Genomic DNA, 14,764 nt, shown 5'->3' on the forward strand with positions numbered 1-14,764 from the left:
GTGCGCCCCTTAAAATGATTTCCTTATAGCATTAACTATACAATTAGCTGAAGTTCGTCATTTCCCTTCCACACACCTTAAAACGCCTTTAAACTGGCCACAAGCTGCAAATATTACCCAGAAGTACAGCCACACAACTAGTGCCTATTGCTGATGAATAATCCTTGTGTTAATACTCGGTGTGGTCACCTTATTGCTGCATAGTCATTTACAAACCGCAGCTGAACCCTCCCAAGCCTGATTTCATCCCCAGAATGGATTCAAAGCACGTCGCGCTCTGACACCTCTTTTTAGAATCTCCAAATCGAGCAGATTGGTGCTGAATAAATGGAGCGTTGTTCCTTGTAGACAGACTTGAGAACAAGTTCTGTGCAATATGCTGGTCTGCAAGAAGCATAAACATGAAGAACGGAGGAGCGCCGGAGTCAGGAAGGATGGTTATATAGGAAAGCGTCCCTCCAACCTCCTGAGCCTGGGAGGTCACACTAGTTATTTATCACTGCTGGCTCAAAATTAAGAATGACCTTTATTATATAACAGAGGAAATGTAGGATTAAACTATTTTGTAGCATACATCAGATTTCAGGGTTTTTCTCTCCTGGCTTAAATCATGCAGTGCCGACTCTGGCAGGAAAGTCTGGGAAAATAGTGGACAAAGGGGAGCTTTCCGGGACTCCCAGACACCAAATATACCCCCACCCCTCTTCCCTCCGTTCACGACTGCAGACGGCGGAGGCCTCAGTGTTGGGACGTTGTCTAGGACAGTGAGCAGGAGTGCAGGGGATAAATGTTTGCACCGCCTTTGGGCTATGGTCTGTATTGGGGATAGTCTGGTCGGGGGTCTGCATTTAAAGGACTCTGGTGTGCATTAAAAAAAAACTGATCTTTGGGTCTCTATTAGGGTACTTTTACACTTGGCAAGAAATCATTCACCCGAATGAATGAGCAAGTGATGACTGGGTTTGCTCAGGCAGTCAGTTTATGGAGAGGTGAGGTAGATTCTCTTAACTATATACTGAATCATTTCCTGAACGTGGATATATATATATAAGGCCGCTCTCATACATGCATTCTCAAAACACCACATTGGAAATTGCGGAATTTTACGGCAATTTAACGCATGGTACAGCCTTTTTTTTTTAACGCACCCCATCATTGTGATGGGTCAAGAGTGCGTTAAAAAGCACTAAAATGTGCGTACATAGAGCAGACAGTGTCTGAAAATCGCAGCATTAGAAATGCCATGTTCAGGTGCAGGTCTGCAAAGCCACAGGGGTCAGCTGTTTCAGATACACAAAAAAACCTCAAGGTAAACCAATACGGAGGTTCCTCTGCGTGTCGCCCCACTGACCTTCTTTTGTAGCCACTGGTGGAAGTTTTCCAGAGGCTCCGCAGGCATTTCTTTTAGGACTTATTTACATAAGCGTATATCGGCCGGTGTTTTCATGGCCGGCCGATATACGCTTACGTCTGAGCAGTTCCCCCCTTCGCTCCCCCTCACCGACTCTCTGCTTCTCTCCTTCTGTCCTCCCCTCCGAGTGGTTTAGAATGTGAGATTGGTGGGACAGGGCAGAGCTAAGCTTCACTCTGTCCTGCCCACTTCTATTGCTGGCTACAGACAAGGGGCGAGAGCTCAGCTCCGCCCCCGTCCCGCCCACTCCTATTGCAAACCACTCGGAGGAGAGAAGCAGAGAGACGGTGAGGTGGATGGAAGGGGGGGACTACTAAGATGGAAGCGTATATCAGCCGGCCATGAAAACGCCGGCCGATATACGCTCGTGTAAATAAGCCCTTTTTCTTAGCGCATCTAATTATCCCTTTCCAATCCATTGTGTGACGTCTTCCTACATTCTGATTGAAGCTTGTACAGCTTTAATGTCAGAAGATGTCCGACAGGGTATTCTTTCCATCTATTGCCAACCACTCTGCTGTCGGAGCCTCTCTGGCGCGCACACACTGGGTTTAGCCAGCAGATGGCACTGTTGTATAACAGCAAAAAGAGAAAGCCTTTTAGGAAACCCTGAATCCAAAATTGGATTGGAAAGAGTTAAAATGTTTCCTGGTCAACAACATTCCAAAGAAGTTTGTTGTATAGGTGGGCCATGGAAAATGAGGCCAGCACCAGACTCTCTTATGAAAGCTGTCCAAAAGAAAATCTATGTTGCCCACAGCAACCAATCCCAGCACAGCTTTCATTTCTTACACTGCTGAGGTAAAATAAAAGCTGTGCTGTGATTGGTTGCTATGGACAACAAAGATAGATTTTCTTCTAGACAGCTTTCATGAGAGTGTGGTGCCGGGCTAATTTTCTGTAGCCCGCCATGTTGATGCTATGATAATTGATGAGTGTGAGGCATAGCGTGTAGTTACATGATGTATACACATGATGGCAGAGCTGTTTTGATAACAAAACTTACTACATCAGGCTAAGGGGCCTTCTCGCGCAGTGAGAGTGAGTGAAAATGATTTTCAATGGTTTCATTCTCATTTGTGATGGCTTCACTCCTCCAATGCTGCGTGAAAAAAAAATTACTTTTTTGCAATATCTCCCATTGTTTTCAATGGGGCGGGTGGCAGAAGCGCCGGCTCCATTGAAAACAATGTGAGAACATCGCAATCCCCTGCTGTGGCTGTGAGAGTTGCAGCAGGGGATTCCTTCAGCCCCTGAACAGCCGGACATACCTTCAGGCCCATACAGTGCCGGACGGACTATTATGGGTTCCATCTGATTTCCGCCCAGCTGCCTGGCATATGAATAATACGATTTACTGAATAGAAAGACCTGGCAGGTCAAGGGTGACTAGAGGCGTGATTATGAGCCAATAAACCATCAAAACTACCCAATTATTGTTCAGTGTAAATACGTGCCAAGTGAACAAGTTACAATTTACTTTATTGCTGTTTGCTTGCTTATTCCAATTTTATCTTGCAGTGTAAAAGGGCCTTAATGTGTAATCAAATAGTTCAAATGGTACTTTGTAGCTTGGACCTACTGCCATAAGACATCTGAAATACTAGGCCTACAGCAAGTACATAGTACCAATACATAGTGCTCAAATGATAGCATTCTACAGGCAGTGCCATGACAAAGTGTGAGATGACATCAGCACAGTGGGCATTGCCCCTCTTGCCCATGCAGCTCTGGTGGCGCAACAAATATAGGGCCTGTTCACATCAGCGTTGGAGGTTCTATTCAGCACCTCGATCACAGAGTTCCGTTACAATACAGTACGAGATAATGTTGCATGCTTTGCTTTTTCATCCTGTCAAATCTTGCTGGTCAGACATCTGGAAACTGAAATGACCCCATTATAATCATTGGGGTCCGTTAAGTGGCGTTCAGTTGCATCATATGCAGTCCAGCCACTTCGTTCAAAAGAATGGGGTTCATATTCGTGCAAGAGTTGTGCGTCTCGCAATGCACAAATCTCGCACAAGATTCTCGGTCTTGTGAAACCGGCCTTATAGTGTAAAAAAAAGTTTCATTAAAATATTTGCACCAAAACTTGAGACTTTTTGAGCCTCTCACCACATTTCAAATGTGTCAAGAATCGGGGCAGGGTTCCACGGGGAGTGGGCAGGGTTAATGGGAAGGACTGGGATTTTCTATTTCACCTGCACCAGAAATTGGCGCAAATTATAGTGCAAATCTACACCTTCCCAAACGGTCATGAATTTTAATCTGACACAATGACAACATGCACCTTTTTAATAAATCTGCTCCATTGATTACAAGAACAGAGATAGTATTTTTTAGTCTCTCCTGACATCAACTTCAGTATGCTGTTCTCCCAGTGAAGGACGTTGAACATACTGGTTAAGAATCTTTTGCAATGGAGCCGATTACCATGAGCACCACCATTCCTGTCCTTGCACCAGATCTAAAATGAGCCTATGTACCATGAGTAAAAAAAAACTAACTTCTTTAAAATATCTGTAACCATGGCAACAACCATTGCCTGCTCATAGTTTCCATGACTACAAGTGTTACTAAGGAAAATTATTCACAGCAATTTTGATGGTAACATTGTAGGATATTTATGAAAATTAGAGCCTTGAATGGCTGAACCTGGTCAACCACTCCAATGTATCTTCTCATTTCCCACCTGCACTAGAAATGTACCAAACATGATTGGTTGCTGCGGGCAATACCCTGCTGGCAAAAATGGTGCAGTTTGTGAGTCTGGCACATGGCCTGCAGTTTGCTTAAACTCTTCTACAATGTACACCCAGCAGAGGCAGTCCAGCCCCTATATGGTGTATGAAAAATTGCATGTGCCTTATAAACTTGGCACATGTTTAGTACAATTCAGGTCCCAGACTAATTGGACTTATGGTCCTGCATGAGCACCACCACTCCATTCATCCCTATGGGACTGCCAAAGATAGCCAAGTAAAAGTGCTTGCATACTTGGCTATCTGCAGACGTTTCATAGGGGTGAACGGAGTGGTGATCCACATGCAGGACCATAAGTTCATTCATTCTGAGACCTTCGTAACCACATTCTTGCATGCATTGGAGGCACTGGCGTGACTATAGGGGATGCAGTTGCACCTGGGCCCAGGAGCCTTAGGGGGCCCGGCCCGTAAGGCCTCTCTTCTCCATATAGGGAGCCCTCTACTATGAAAAAGCATTAGAGTTGGGGGCCCTGTTACAGGTTTTGCAACAGAAGCTTGAAGCTACGCCTCTGTGTTAAAGGGATAAGAGACATTGGGGGCCCCAAAATAAACTTTTGCACCCAGGCCCATGAGCATTTAGCTACACCCCTGATTGAAGGCCCTAGTATCCCCCAATGATCAGATACTATACTTTTCTCCTATCCTGTGGCAGAAGATAAGTTTATTTTGTGGACAACCCTTTTTAAGGCTTCCTTCAGACATAGTCATTTTTTTTGGAATTTTTTTTATGATGCCTGCATTTTTATATGCTTTTGCTGTCAATTTTTTTATCCTGTATTAAAACTAATGGGAAAACTGCAGAGCATGCCATGATATTGAAAAACGGCAAGAACCCGCCAAGGAAATAAACACTCCAAAACTGAGAAAATAAAACGTCACTACAAAAAAATACGTTTGTAGTGCATTTCATAATTCACTATTGAGCTACAGCTATATATGGACCCAGCAAAAAAGCAACAAAAAAGTGTCAAAAACCACAATTACTGCGGTGTTTGAAGAAAAAAAAACGTGTGTCACTAGCCTTGGGTTGCTATTGGACTGTAGCACCAAAAACCCCTTAAGGACCAAGCTGTTTTGTACCTTAGGGACCAGACACTTTTTAGGGATCTTACCCATGTGGCAGTTTTACTGCTCCATTTTTTTTTTCTTTAGCTACCAAAATTATTTCTGCTGCGTTTTTTTTTTTTCGTGACATATAGGACTATTTCTTTAATATCTTTTTCACTGACTTTTTTCCCCGTTTTTTAGTTTTATTGGGGGTAAAAAATGCTTTAAAAAAATGATTTTTTTTTTTTACATTTATAGTTTTTTTTAAAATTATTTTTATATTTACACTAAAATAAAGTATGGAAATGGGTTCCTCTATTTATTTTGGACGTTTTGATATATAGTATGTGTGGTTTTGGTTTACAGGGCGCATACAACGACGGTTTTGGTTGGCGTCGGCTTTGTATTATTTTCTTATGTATATATTATTGTTTTATTCTGTTATTTTGTTTTACTGATGTATGTAATTGTGTTATTTTCTTTCATTATAATATGTGTGTGTGTGTGTGTATATATATATATATATATATATATATATATATATATATATATATATATATATATATATATATATTTTGTTTTCTCAATGTATGTAATTGTGTTTTTTACTATCTATGTCCCTCATGACGTCATAGAAGACCTCTGGGGGACATTCACTTTTTTTTTTAACTTTATTTGACACTTTCCCACTGTAGCTGGGGCATCCATAGGAGCCCTAGTTACAGGGGAAAGCAACCCCTGTGGTGACATTAGTCACCCGCAGAGCTGCCAGGGTCTAGTCTGACCCTCCAGCTCTGCAGTAGCAGGGAATCCCGGGAGGTCACATGACCCCCCCCCCCCCCCCCCCGAGGCTCCTGTAGTGAAAGTAAATGTTATTTCAGTTTCTCCATCGGGGAAGCAGAAGGCAGGAAGGGTTAAAAACCCCTCCTGCCTTCTGCTCCGGGTTATCAGCTGTCACTAACAGCTGATAACCCGTTCCTGCCTCTGACTGATTGCAGAGACAGGAGACTTAGAGCACCGCTGTAATTTTACTATCGGCGATGCTCTAAGCCCAGGACCAGCCGCCGTAAATTTACTGTGGCTGGTCCTAAATGGGTTAAATGAAGGCAGAGCTCCGCTGATTGCAGCTGGCACCTGGACTTGTTATGCTGTTTGAACTGATGAGTGCAGGGACCAGCCGCAATCAGCGGAGCTCTGCCTGTGTTTTGAGTCGACAGATACTTCTACTGCCCTTAGAATATGTTATTAAGCACTAGGCATTATACATTGTATAACTTCTATTAACAATCCTCTCCCCAAGGCTAATTTCAGGGACCGCTACAGTATGGGCAGTGTAGAATTACACCTGCTCCTCATACGGCCCTGCTCCCCAACGGTTTATCCGCGAAGCTGTGTTTTTAATATCCATAAATTACTGAATAAACAAATCTAAAGCCATTTAATCCTACTAGACCATGTTTCAGAAGGAGATAAGCTGCAGGTTATAGAGACTTGATGAAGAACTGACTGTCAGACTTGCAAAGAGTGTCCAGGGACTAAGAAGCATCCAGCATAACTGTATTATAACTTGTAGCGTTCAGGAACCTCATTATCACACTACGGTTTAATCACTGTCTGCTTACTAATAGATTTACAGCTTATTTGTTTCCCCCAGAAACAGATCTGACAGCTTAAACAACTCAATCCTCTTGGACAGGATGAGCGCCGCATCTGCCTACATGGTGATCATGCAGAAACTGAGATGTTACTGCTGCAGCCTAGACTCTGTACATAACCATTCAATGCCCATACCCCCCCCCCCCCATCCAGGTTCTGTATAGACACTGATGGGCATCTGAGTGGGCATGTTGAGTAAAGATGTCCCCTAATTTACATTAGGGAAATGCATAAATAGAAATTCCCGAAATATTAGAAACCCCTCATCAGAAGTAGCCCCATAGTAAAATGCAGAGCTTCATACTTTTTGTAGAATTGTTAACTGACACACACAACGCAAAACGGATTAGATATTGGCAATGAGAAAATCCTATTCATTGCATTGTAACTTTATTCTGTGAGCTCAGTTTTGTTTTTTTTGGATACAGAATGACCAAAAAAAGCGCAATTCTACAATTGCATATTTTTTGCTGTGTGCAGCTGAGCATTATCCCATTGTAAAATGCCTCTTGGAAGCCGCCATGAGAGGAACACATGTGGCTGCAGGATGTCCTGAACATATCCCTGAGATGTCATTGTCCCTCATACCACTACTAGGGGTGACCGACTGTCGTATGAGTTGCCCTCCAGACCATCACACCAGCAGTGGGGGCAGTGTGCCGCTCCACAGTAAAGACAGGATTGAGGACCTCACCCCTAGATCTCTGGAGATGAACACGACCATCATCCATTCCCGCACTAAACCTGGATTCATCACTGAAGACTAGTTTCATAGTTCATGACACCACTGCAATTTGTCGATATGACCATCCAGCTATTCGCATTCCAATAATATGCCCCTCTCAAACTGTTAACTGTGTCGTAGAGGCGTCTAGTGGTCAAAGAGGTCCACTAACAAAGTAGTGAGAGCCTTCTTATAGGCCAAGGGTGGAACCACTTTTAGAGCCTCAGGTGGTAAGACTGTTCATTTAATCACCCCACAACTCTAATCATTTGTATATCTGCCTGAGATGTAACTGCATGCCGAGTAGGGATGAGCGAGTATATTCGCTAAGGCACTACTCGCTCGAGTAATGTGCCTTAGCCGAGTATCTCCCTGCTCGTCCTGAAAGATTTGGGTGCCGCCGTGGGGCGGGGAGCTGCGGGGGAGAGCCGGGAGGAACGGAGGTAAGATCTCTCTCTCCCTCTCTCCCCTGCTCCCCGCCGCAACTCACCTGTCAGCTGCGGCGGCCCCCGAATCTTTAGGGACGAACAGGGAGATACTCAGCTAAGGCACATTACTCGAGCAAGTAGTGCCTTAGCAAGTATACTCGCTCATCCCTAATGCCGAGTTTTGCAGCGGAACGACAACTCCTTCTAGGGGTGTGATTTATTATTCTTGTAAAATGTAAATTTCATTTCATGTAAAATGGGGTTTAAAAAGTGTTATTAGAAAAAGATAAAAGGTTTAATACTGTATAAAATGTCTGATTCTGTCTATGTTCCCTCTGACTAGTAAAGTGCTGTGGAATATGTTGGCACTATATAAAGATTTAGATCCAGCACAGGTGTCCAAGAAGGTGTGATATGAGAACTTGTTTCTTAGGGTCTAGGCAGGCCCTAGGTGGATTGGCACCTATGGTACTTTCTACTGATACCCTCCCTTATGATTTACCATATAGTATAGTTACCATATCGGTACATAATAGTACAGTCATTCAGTTCTCAAATATCCTTGCCAGACAGTTGCCTAAATAACACTGTCCAGTCCATTTAACTAGAATTAGGAAATGTAGCTCCAGCCCCATGAAGTGTCGCATCGGAGGTTCAAGCTCCAGTTGCCCAGTCCACCAAGGTCAGTAACTCACTTGAGGTTGGGATTACTGGAGAGCTAGTGGTCACAGCAAGACTTCAAAGTGAATTTGTACAACTTGGCAGAGTTGCCATATTATTCTAAGAAAAGGAACTCGCCAGTGAGCCGAGCCCTCAAGTGTGAGGACCCCAATAAGCAATGTCCCACATCTCAGCTTCCAGGACTTGGGGCTTGGCACTGCAAGAGTAGGATACCTGAGTTGGCTGCATTGATACTTGATTTTTTTTTTAACTTTTGGATTTAGGCTTTAAATAGGGATTGTGTGCATGTATGTGCTTGTAAGTGTGTGTTTATATAATATAATCAGTAGATAACCCTGCAATATATTGGTTTATTTGTTTCTGTGAATGTTACCAACCATATACTGTCTCAGTTGCACATAATACAGAGTCCGACCGCTCCCTTCTGTGAATGACTGACTGTTTCTCACGCACCACAGCAGCAGAGTTTCGGATCACAACACTATAATGTTCAGTTGGCTGACTGGTATTTTAACTATTTGTGCATTCATAACAGATAAGATATGATGAACCTTAATCTTACTGACCGATGGAACATGAGGCATGAGTAGTAAATGACTTTATTGTTGGCATTTGCCAAATAGAATGATATATACTCTCAACTTTCTGACAGTGAGGGTGATGAATGAGTGGAACAGGTTACCACGGGAGGTGGTGAGTTCTCCAATGGAAGTGTTCAAACAAAGGCTGGACAGACATCTGGGATGATTTAGTGAATCCTGCATTGAGCAGGGGGTTGGACCTGATGACCCTGGAGGTCCCTTCCAACTCTACAATTTTATGATGGTGTAATGCTTTTATGATATATACAGCAAGGATGAAAAAAAACTGAAAAGACACCTCTATTGGCATATACTGGGGGTAAGAAGGGTTTGGAGATGTCAGAATTCAATTTGCCCAATCCTTTTATTGGTGTCTGGCAGTGGCTAATTCCTCTCTTTCCATTGAAAACCTATGAATGGTTGACCATCCATGTATAGCAGGCAGGGTGGTGGGGGACACAGTGTCAATAGCTGTTGGCCAAACATGTATTCGGCTGATAGCTTTCAGGTATGGTAAGCTACGTGACTACCCTGCAGCAACTATAATGGCTTCTATGTGTTAGTCAGTAGAGCAATACAGTAATCAGATACAGCTAACACGTTTTTTGGGGGGGGTTTTGCATCCGCTAGACATATGCAGAGCTACCAGCGTCTCTAAATTCCACAACATTGTCATCAAGAATAAGAAATGAAAAGGGAGTTTAGCTTCCCTGGTCATATAGTAGAGAAGTCATTAATATGACTGAGTTTAACCCTTTCTAATCCACTGTCTGACGTCTAAAGACATGATGATTTAAGGCTGTACAGCTCCGATGTTGGAAGACGTCCGTCGGGGTTCTCTTACTGTATATTGCCAGCCTCTCTGCTGTCAGAGCCTATCCAACGTGTCACCTCATGCGCCATTGTACAACAGCAGAAAAAGAGTAGCCTCCTAGGAAAATCAGGATGCAAATTGGATTGGAAAGGGTTAATATTAATATTCAGCAGTAATTCAGGCCAGTAAAACAATGCAAGCAGGGAAGAGTATCTGCTGATTTAAAAAAAACACACCTGAATGCTGTACATCCAGTAACTGAATGTGCATAAAGGTCCTGATTCTTCGTCCTGCTGATGGTACTGCGCATACATACATTACAGAATATTCAAACACTCTGAGATAAAATGTTTGGCTGCAATTTTGTAATGATTCATCTTTGCTGAAAGGAACACAAAACAAGGAAAATACACAAAAAATGAATAAAAAGCAGTTCCCAGGAATGACTCTTGGGCCGCCTTCACATAGTGCATATCTGCTGCTGACTTTGTGCGGCGGAAAACCCGCAGCAAATACGCTGTAAATCAGCAATGGCCAAATTCTCTCCAGTCCCAGGATGCAGTTTTGCCCCAAACTGGAGGGAACTTTAAACCCCAAATTAAGGTGCAAAAAGATTCACATTTTAAAGGGGTTGCAAGAACCCCTTAACACACTTGCACAGAAGTTCCGCACAGCAATTCTGCCCGTGGCTCCTAATTCCAGGATTAGCCAGCAAAGCGAAGGAGATTTTGCAAAAATCTCATCCACATGCTGTGGCCAAGCCACATAAAAACTAGCATTCGGTGCGGAATTCAATCGTTTTCTCATATCCGCAGCGGCCTTTCTCCTCTCTTTGGGGAGAGAAAGCCGCAGCGGAATGCCAACAGCTAAAGGCCGCGGATTTTGAAGATGCACTTTTCATGCAGAATTCTCATGGTTTTTCGGTGTGGCCATTCAGCGAGAATTCCACTGAGATTCCATCTCGTGTGATCTCAGCCTTAGGGCTTATTCAGATGACCGTATATCAGCCCCGTATTCATGCCAGCCGATATACGGCGTCTCTCTCTACAGGGGGAGGAGGCTGGAAGAGCCGGGAGCAGTGCTCTGAGCTCCCGCCCCCTCTCTGCCTCCTCTGCACTATTTGCAATGAGAGAAGGCGGGAGAGCGTTCACTGCGTTCCCCGCGGCCGGAAAATTCGCCCGTGTACAGGAGCCCTTAAAGTTATGATTTTTTGAAAGCGAGGAGGCAAAACTAAAAATAAAGAGAAAAAAACCCCCACTTGACTTGCCTTGATGCGCTAGACTTGCATCTGCCACCAAGCTCCGAAATCCACTCTCCAAAATGCAGGCGCGATATATGGAGCTGAGATAATAATGAGGCAGCGAGGCTTTAGAAAGAGTAAACTGGTCGACTGGAAATACACAATAAAAGCTTTTATCCAAATCACATAGCTGGTCGACAATACAAGAACATTTCTGTTAACATTTGTCTGTGTGACTCTTTTCTTGGCAGAATATTCTGACTAAAGTGGAGGAGGGGTCGGAGCGGGAGACTTCAGCGCTACAAGCACACCGGGAGCTGGAGAAGGTAAGCACCGCACTATAGAGGAATCGGAGAGGATATGCTTTTACACAGTATGTTAGAGCTTCAGACCCAACGTCTTCACTTATAAACCATAACTCCTGACGGGGCAAGATGTTATAAATAGAGCTGCAGAGATAATAGGTCACTTCTGGGGCCAAGTAGCAATCCAGAAGGGAAGTAGCGGCAGACATCCAGGGAGCAATCAGCAGCTGATTTGTGCTTTTGAATAACCACATTGATTTTTTTTTTTTAATGTCCCAGCTTTCATTTTACTATATTTTTACAGAACCTGTGTTATTAACGCCATAATAGGGGGAAACCGGTGAATTATCCCACTGCCCAACTGGTATTTAGAGTGCTGGGCACTTAGTTCTCAAACGTGGGTGCCAGGTTGTATGCCGGAACCATGACGCTAGTCAAAAAACATATATCTCTTCTGACTACCATCTTTGCAACATTGATTTTTTTTTTAAATCAAAATCAGGCAGTAGGGGGCGTTGGACAGACTTGGCAAGTTATGTCCTTTTTTAGTATATCGAGTCTAACATTGCTGATCTTAGCAGCTGAAAGTGAAGAAGAGAATAGAGTTAAATTGACCTCATCCACTTGAAGTGCCACTTTTTTTTTCAGTCATTATGTAGCTATTCCCCCACTATATATAAGTGCTACCTTGGTTAGTTATTTCTTTCTAGCTGAGACTTTTGGCCTCTTTTTTTCTCAAATAGTCATGTGATCGCAATTCTGACCAGCTCAGATCTACTTGGGGTTATGTGTTCAGTTTCTAGTCTATTTCTCAGTTTTTGTGATACTATTACATGATCCTCACTACAGAAACTGCCTAAAGGGGAACACAGGTACTCCAATCACAGTAACTGATGGTTAGAGGCTTCTCTCACACAGTTATAATAAAGGAAATTGCAGCCTATCCTCCTGACTGTATACTTATGGGCTATAGCTTATTTTAGTGAAATGGAAGGTAATGCTAATTAAACTGTGTCCCCCCCCCCCCCCAGCAGGCAGAAATGGTATAGGCTCTACCTAATGCTGTTCTGATGCATCATGGGAAAATCTCACCTTTAAGATTGTGGCTGATAAGCATCAGACAGGGGCTGCACTGCATGGAAGTGACTGCAATACACAGAGGAGACTTCCAGAATGCAATCTAGTGGAACACTTTTTTCCATCCCTGCCTCTTCACCAGAGTGGCTCTTTTACATAGTCTCTGTAAGCCTATAAAACATATAGACTATTAAGAGGTGCACGTCTTCAAATACAGTCAGCACATTCTGGGCTGTGCATGCGCCAACATAACATATCTGCATCAGCCATAAACTGGATTGGCTGTCTGGTATAATTTATGGCAGTTTCCCTAAGTGATGACTATCTTTGTACTGCACTGTGCAATATGAATGCACTATATAAATGATTGATAAATCTGTTTGGTGCCGTCCAGCTAAGCCAAAGTCGACTTTCTTAAAAAAAATGGGTGAATAGAGCAAAATTTTGCTCAAATAGGGCTTGCGAAACAAAACTTTTTTTTTTTTTTTTTTCAAAGTACCCCCATGCTTTTATATAAATGATCCCTTCTGTAGTCACAACATGTGGCTAGCAATATTTCATTTGGCACATCTTGTGACATTGTAACATAGTTACATAGAGCTTCATATTTCTCCGAACATAGAAGATGCTTTTACAATGTAACAGGATAGAATCCCACAGAGCTAAAAAAAAAACCCTATTTATTGCAGTCAATGAGACATTCTAAGGCCCCTTGCACATGACGCTCATGGGAGCTACAATCCCATATGTGGAAAGGAGAAAGCTTTCATAAGCAATGTGCCTTGTGTAGAGATCTGATCTTCCGTTTGACCTAAAAAGACTTATGAGAGAGCAGATCTCCTGGATGTGATGTGCAGGCGGCCTTCCCACTATGTGCAGGGTGTGTGATCACTCCGTGTGCGCTGCGCTCGTGCAGGACTTCTATTACTCTATTGAAAACCTTTTATATTACAGATCTGTTATGTAATTCTTTTTTTGCAGCAGCAGATGTGAAATAAGTTTCTCTGTATTCATTGGGGACCTAATGGCAATGTACACCGGCCGCTTCTAACTAGGGTCCTTTTACACGAGTGTAACGAGCACTGATCGATGTGCATGTCAATTAGTGCTCCAATCATTGTCTTTTACACGGGCCGGACACTGGTAATCCCCACCCTTCATCCCCATAGGCTGGCTCTATATCCCTCTGTTCACACAGGGAAGATGTACCGTTGATCTAGGAGCATTTTTATGTCTGCTGAAACTGAACAATCGGCCGACCAATGGTGTAAATCCGCTGCAAATATTCCATACTTTCCCATTGCGGAAATCCGCGGTAGAATTTTGCCTGTGAGCATTGGCAGGCAGAAAGCTATTAGGTTCAATAGAACCTAACAGCTGCGGAATTCATGCGCGGATTTCCGTTGCTGGAAACATGGTGGAAACCCTAAGAGTCTCTTTACTTTTGTCTTGTGCTATGTAGCTGGTGCGAGCCTGTAATGATGGAGTCCGGAAGATGAGTCGTACAGAGCAGCTCATCAGTATAGAGAAGACACTTGAATTTAAGATCAAGGTGAGTTAATTATTCTTATATTAGTTGTCCATTCTTTTGTGTACAAACAGACCAGGCAATGAAGAGGAATAATGGGGCTTATTTACTACTGAAAGTTGGACCAGAAAACTGTCAAACATGCTTGGCACCACATTTACTATGTGTGCTAGATGCTTTCGGACACCTTTTTTGCTGAGGGGCTTTCCTTTGATTAAAAAGAGGCATGGCCTAAATTGCCCCAAATTGTGGCAAATTCTACCAAAATTTTAGCTCAATTTATGGTGTAAACTGACAGACTTAAAATCTGACAGATTTATCATTCAGCAAAGGTACTGTGATAAATCTGGCACATTTTAAGGGCTTAATCACACGTCCGTATATCGTCCCGGTTTTCACGCCCGGCCGATATACGGTGTCCCTTTCTGCGGGGGGAGGAGGCAGGCCAGGAGCAGTGCTCTGAGCTCCCGCCCTCTCTCCGTTCCCTCTACGCCCCTTGCCACT

General features: G+C 43.4%; 1 protein-coding gene across 2 annotated transcripts in view; it reads left to right on the plus strand.

The window, feature by feature from the left end:
- Positions 1 to 14,764, plus strand: part of NGEF (neuronal guanine nucleotide exchange factor) — a 141,947-nt gene that overhangs the window by 110,828 nt on the left and 16,355 nt on the right. For both annotated transcript variants that reach the window (XM_066598250.1, XM_066598251.1), the window contains 2 exons: positions 11,602 to 11,676; positions 14,195 to 14,284. In XM_066598250.1, coding sequence (XP_066454347.1) covers positions 11,602 to 11,676; positions 14,195 to 14,284 — 165 coding nt within the window. The remainder of the gene's footprint in view (positions 1 to 11,601; positions 11,677 to 14,194; positions 14,285 to 14,764) is intronic.

Source organism: Eleutherodactylus coqui, chromosome 1, assembly GCF_035609145.1.
Source record: "Eleutherodactylus coqui strain aEleCoq1 chromosome 1, aEleCoq1.hap1, whole genome shotgun sequence".
Classification (NCBI taxonomy): Eukaryota; Metazoa; Chordata; class Amphibia; order Anura; family Eleutherodactylidae; genus Eleutherodactylus; species Eleutherodactylus coqui.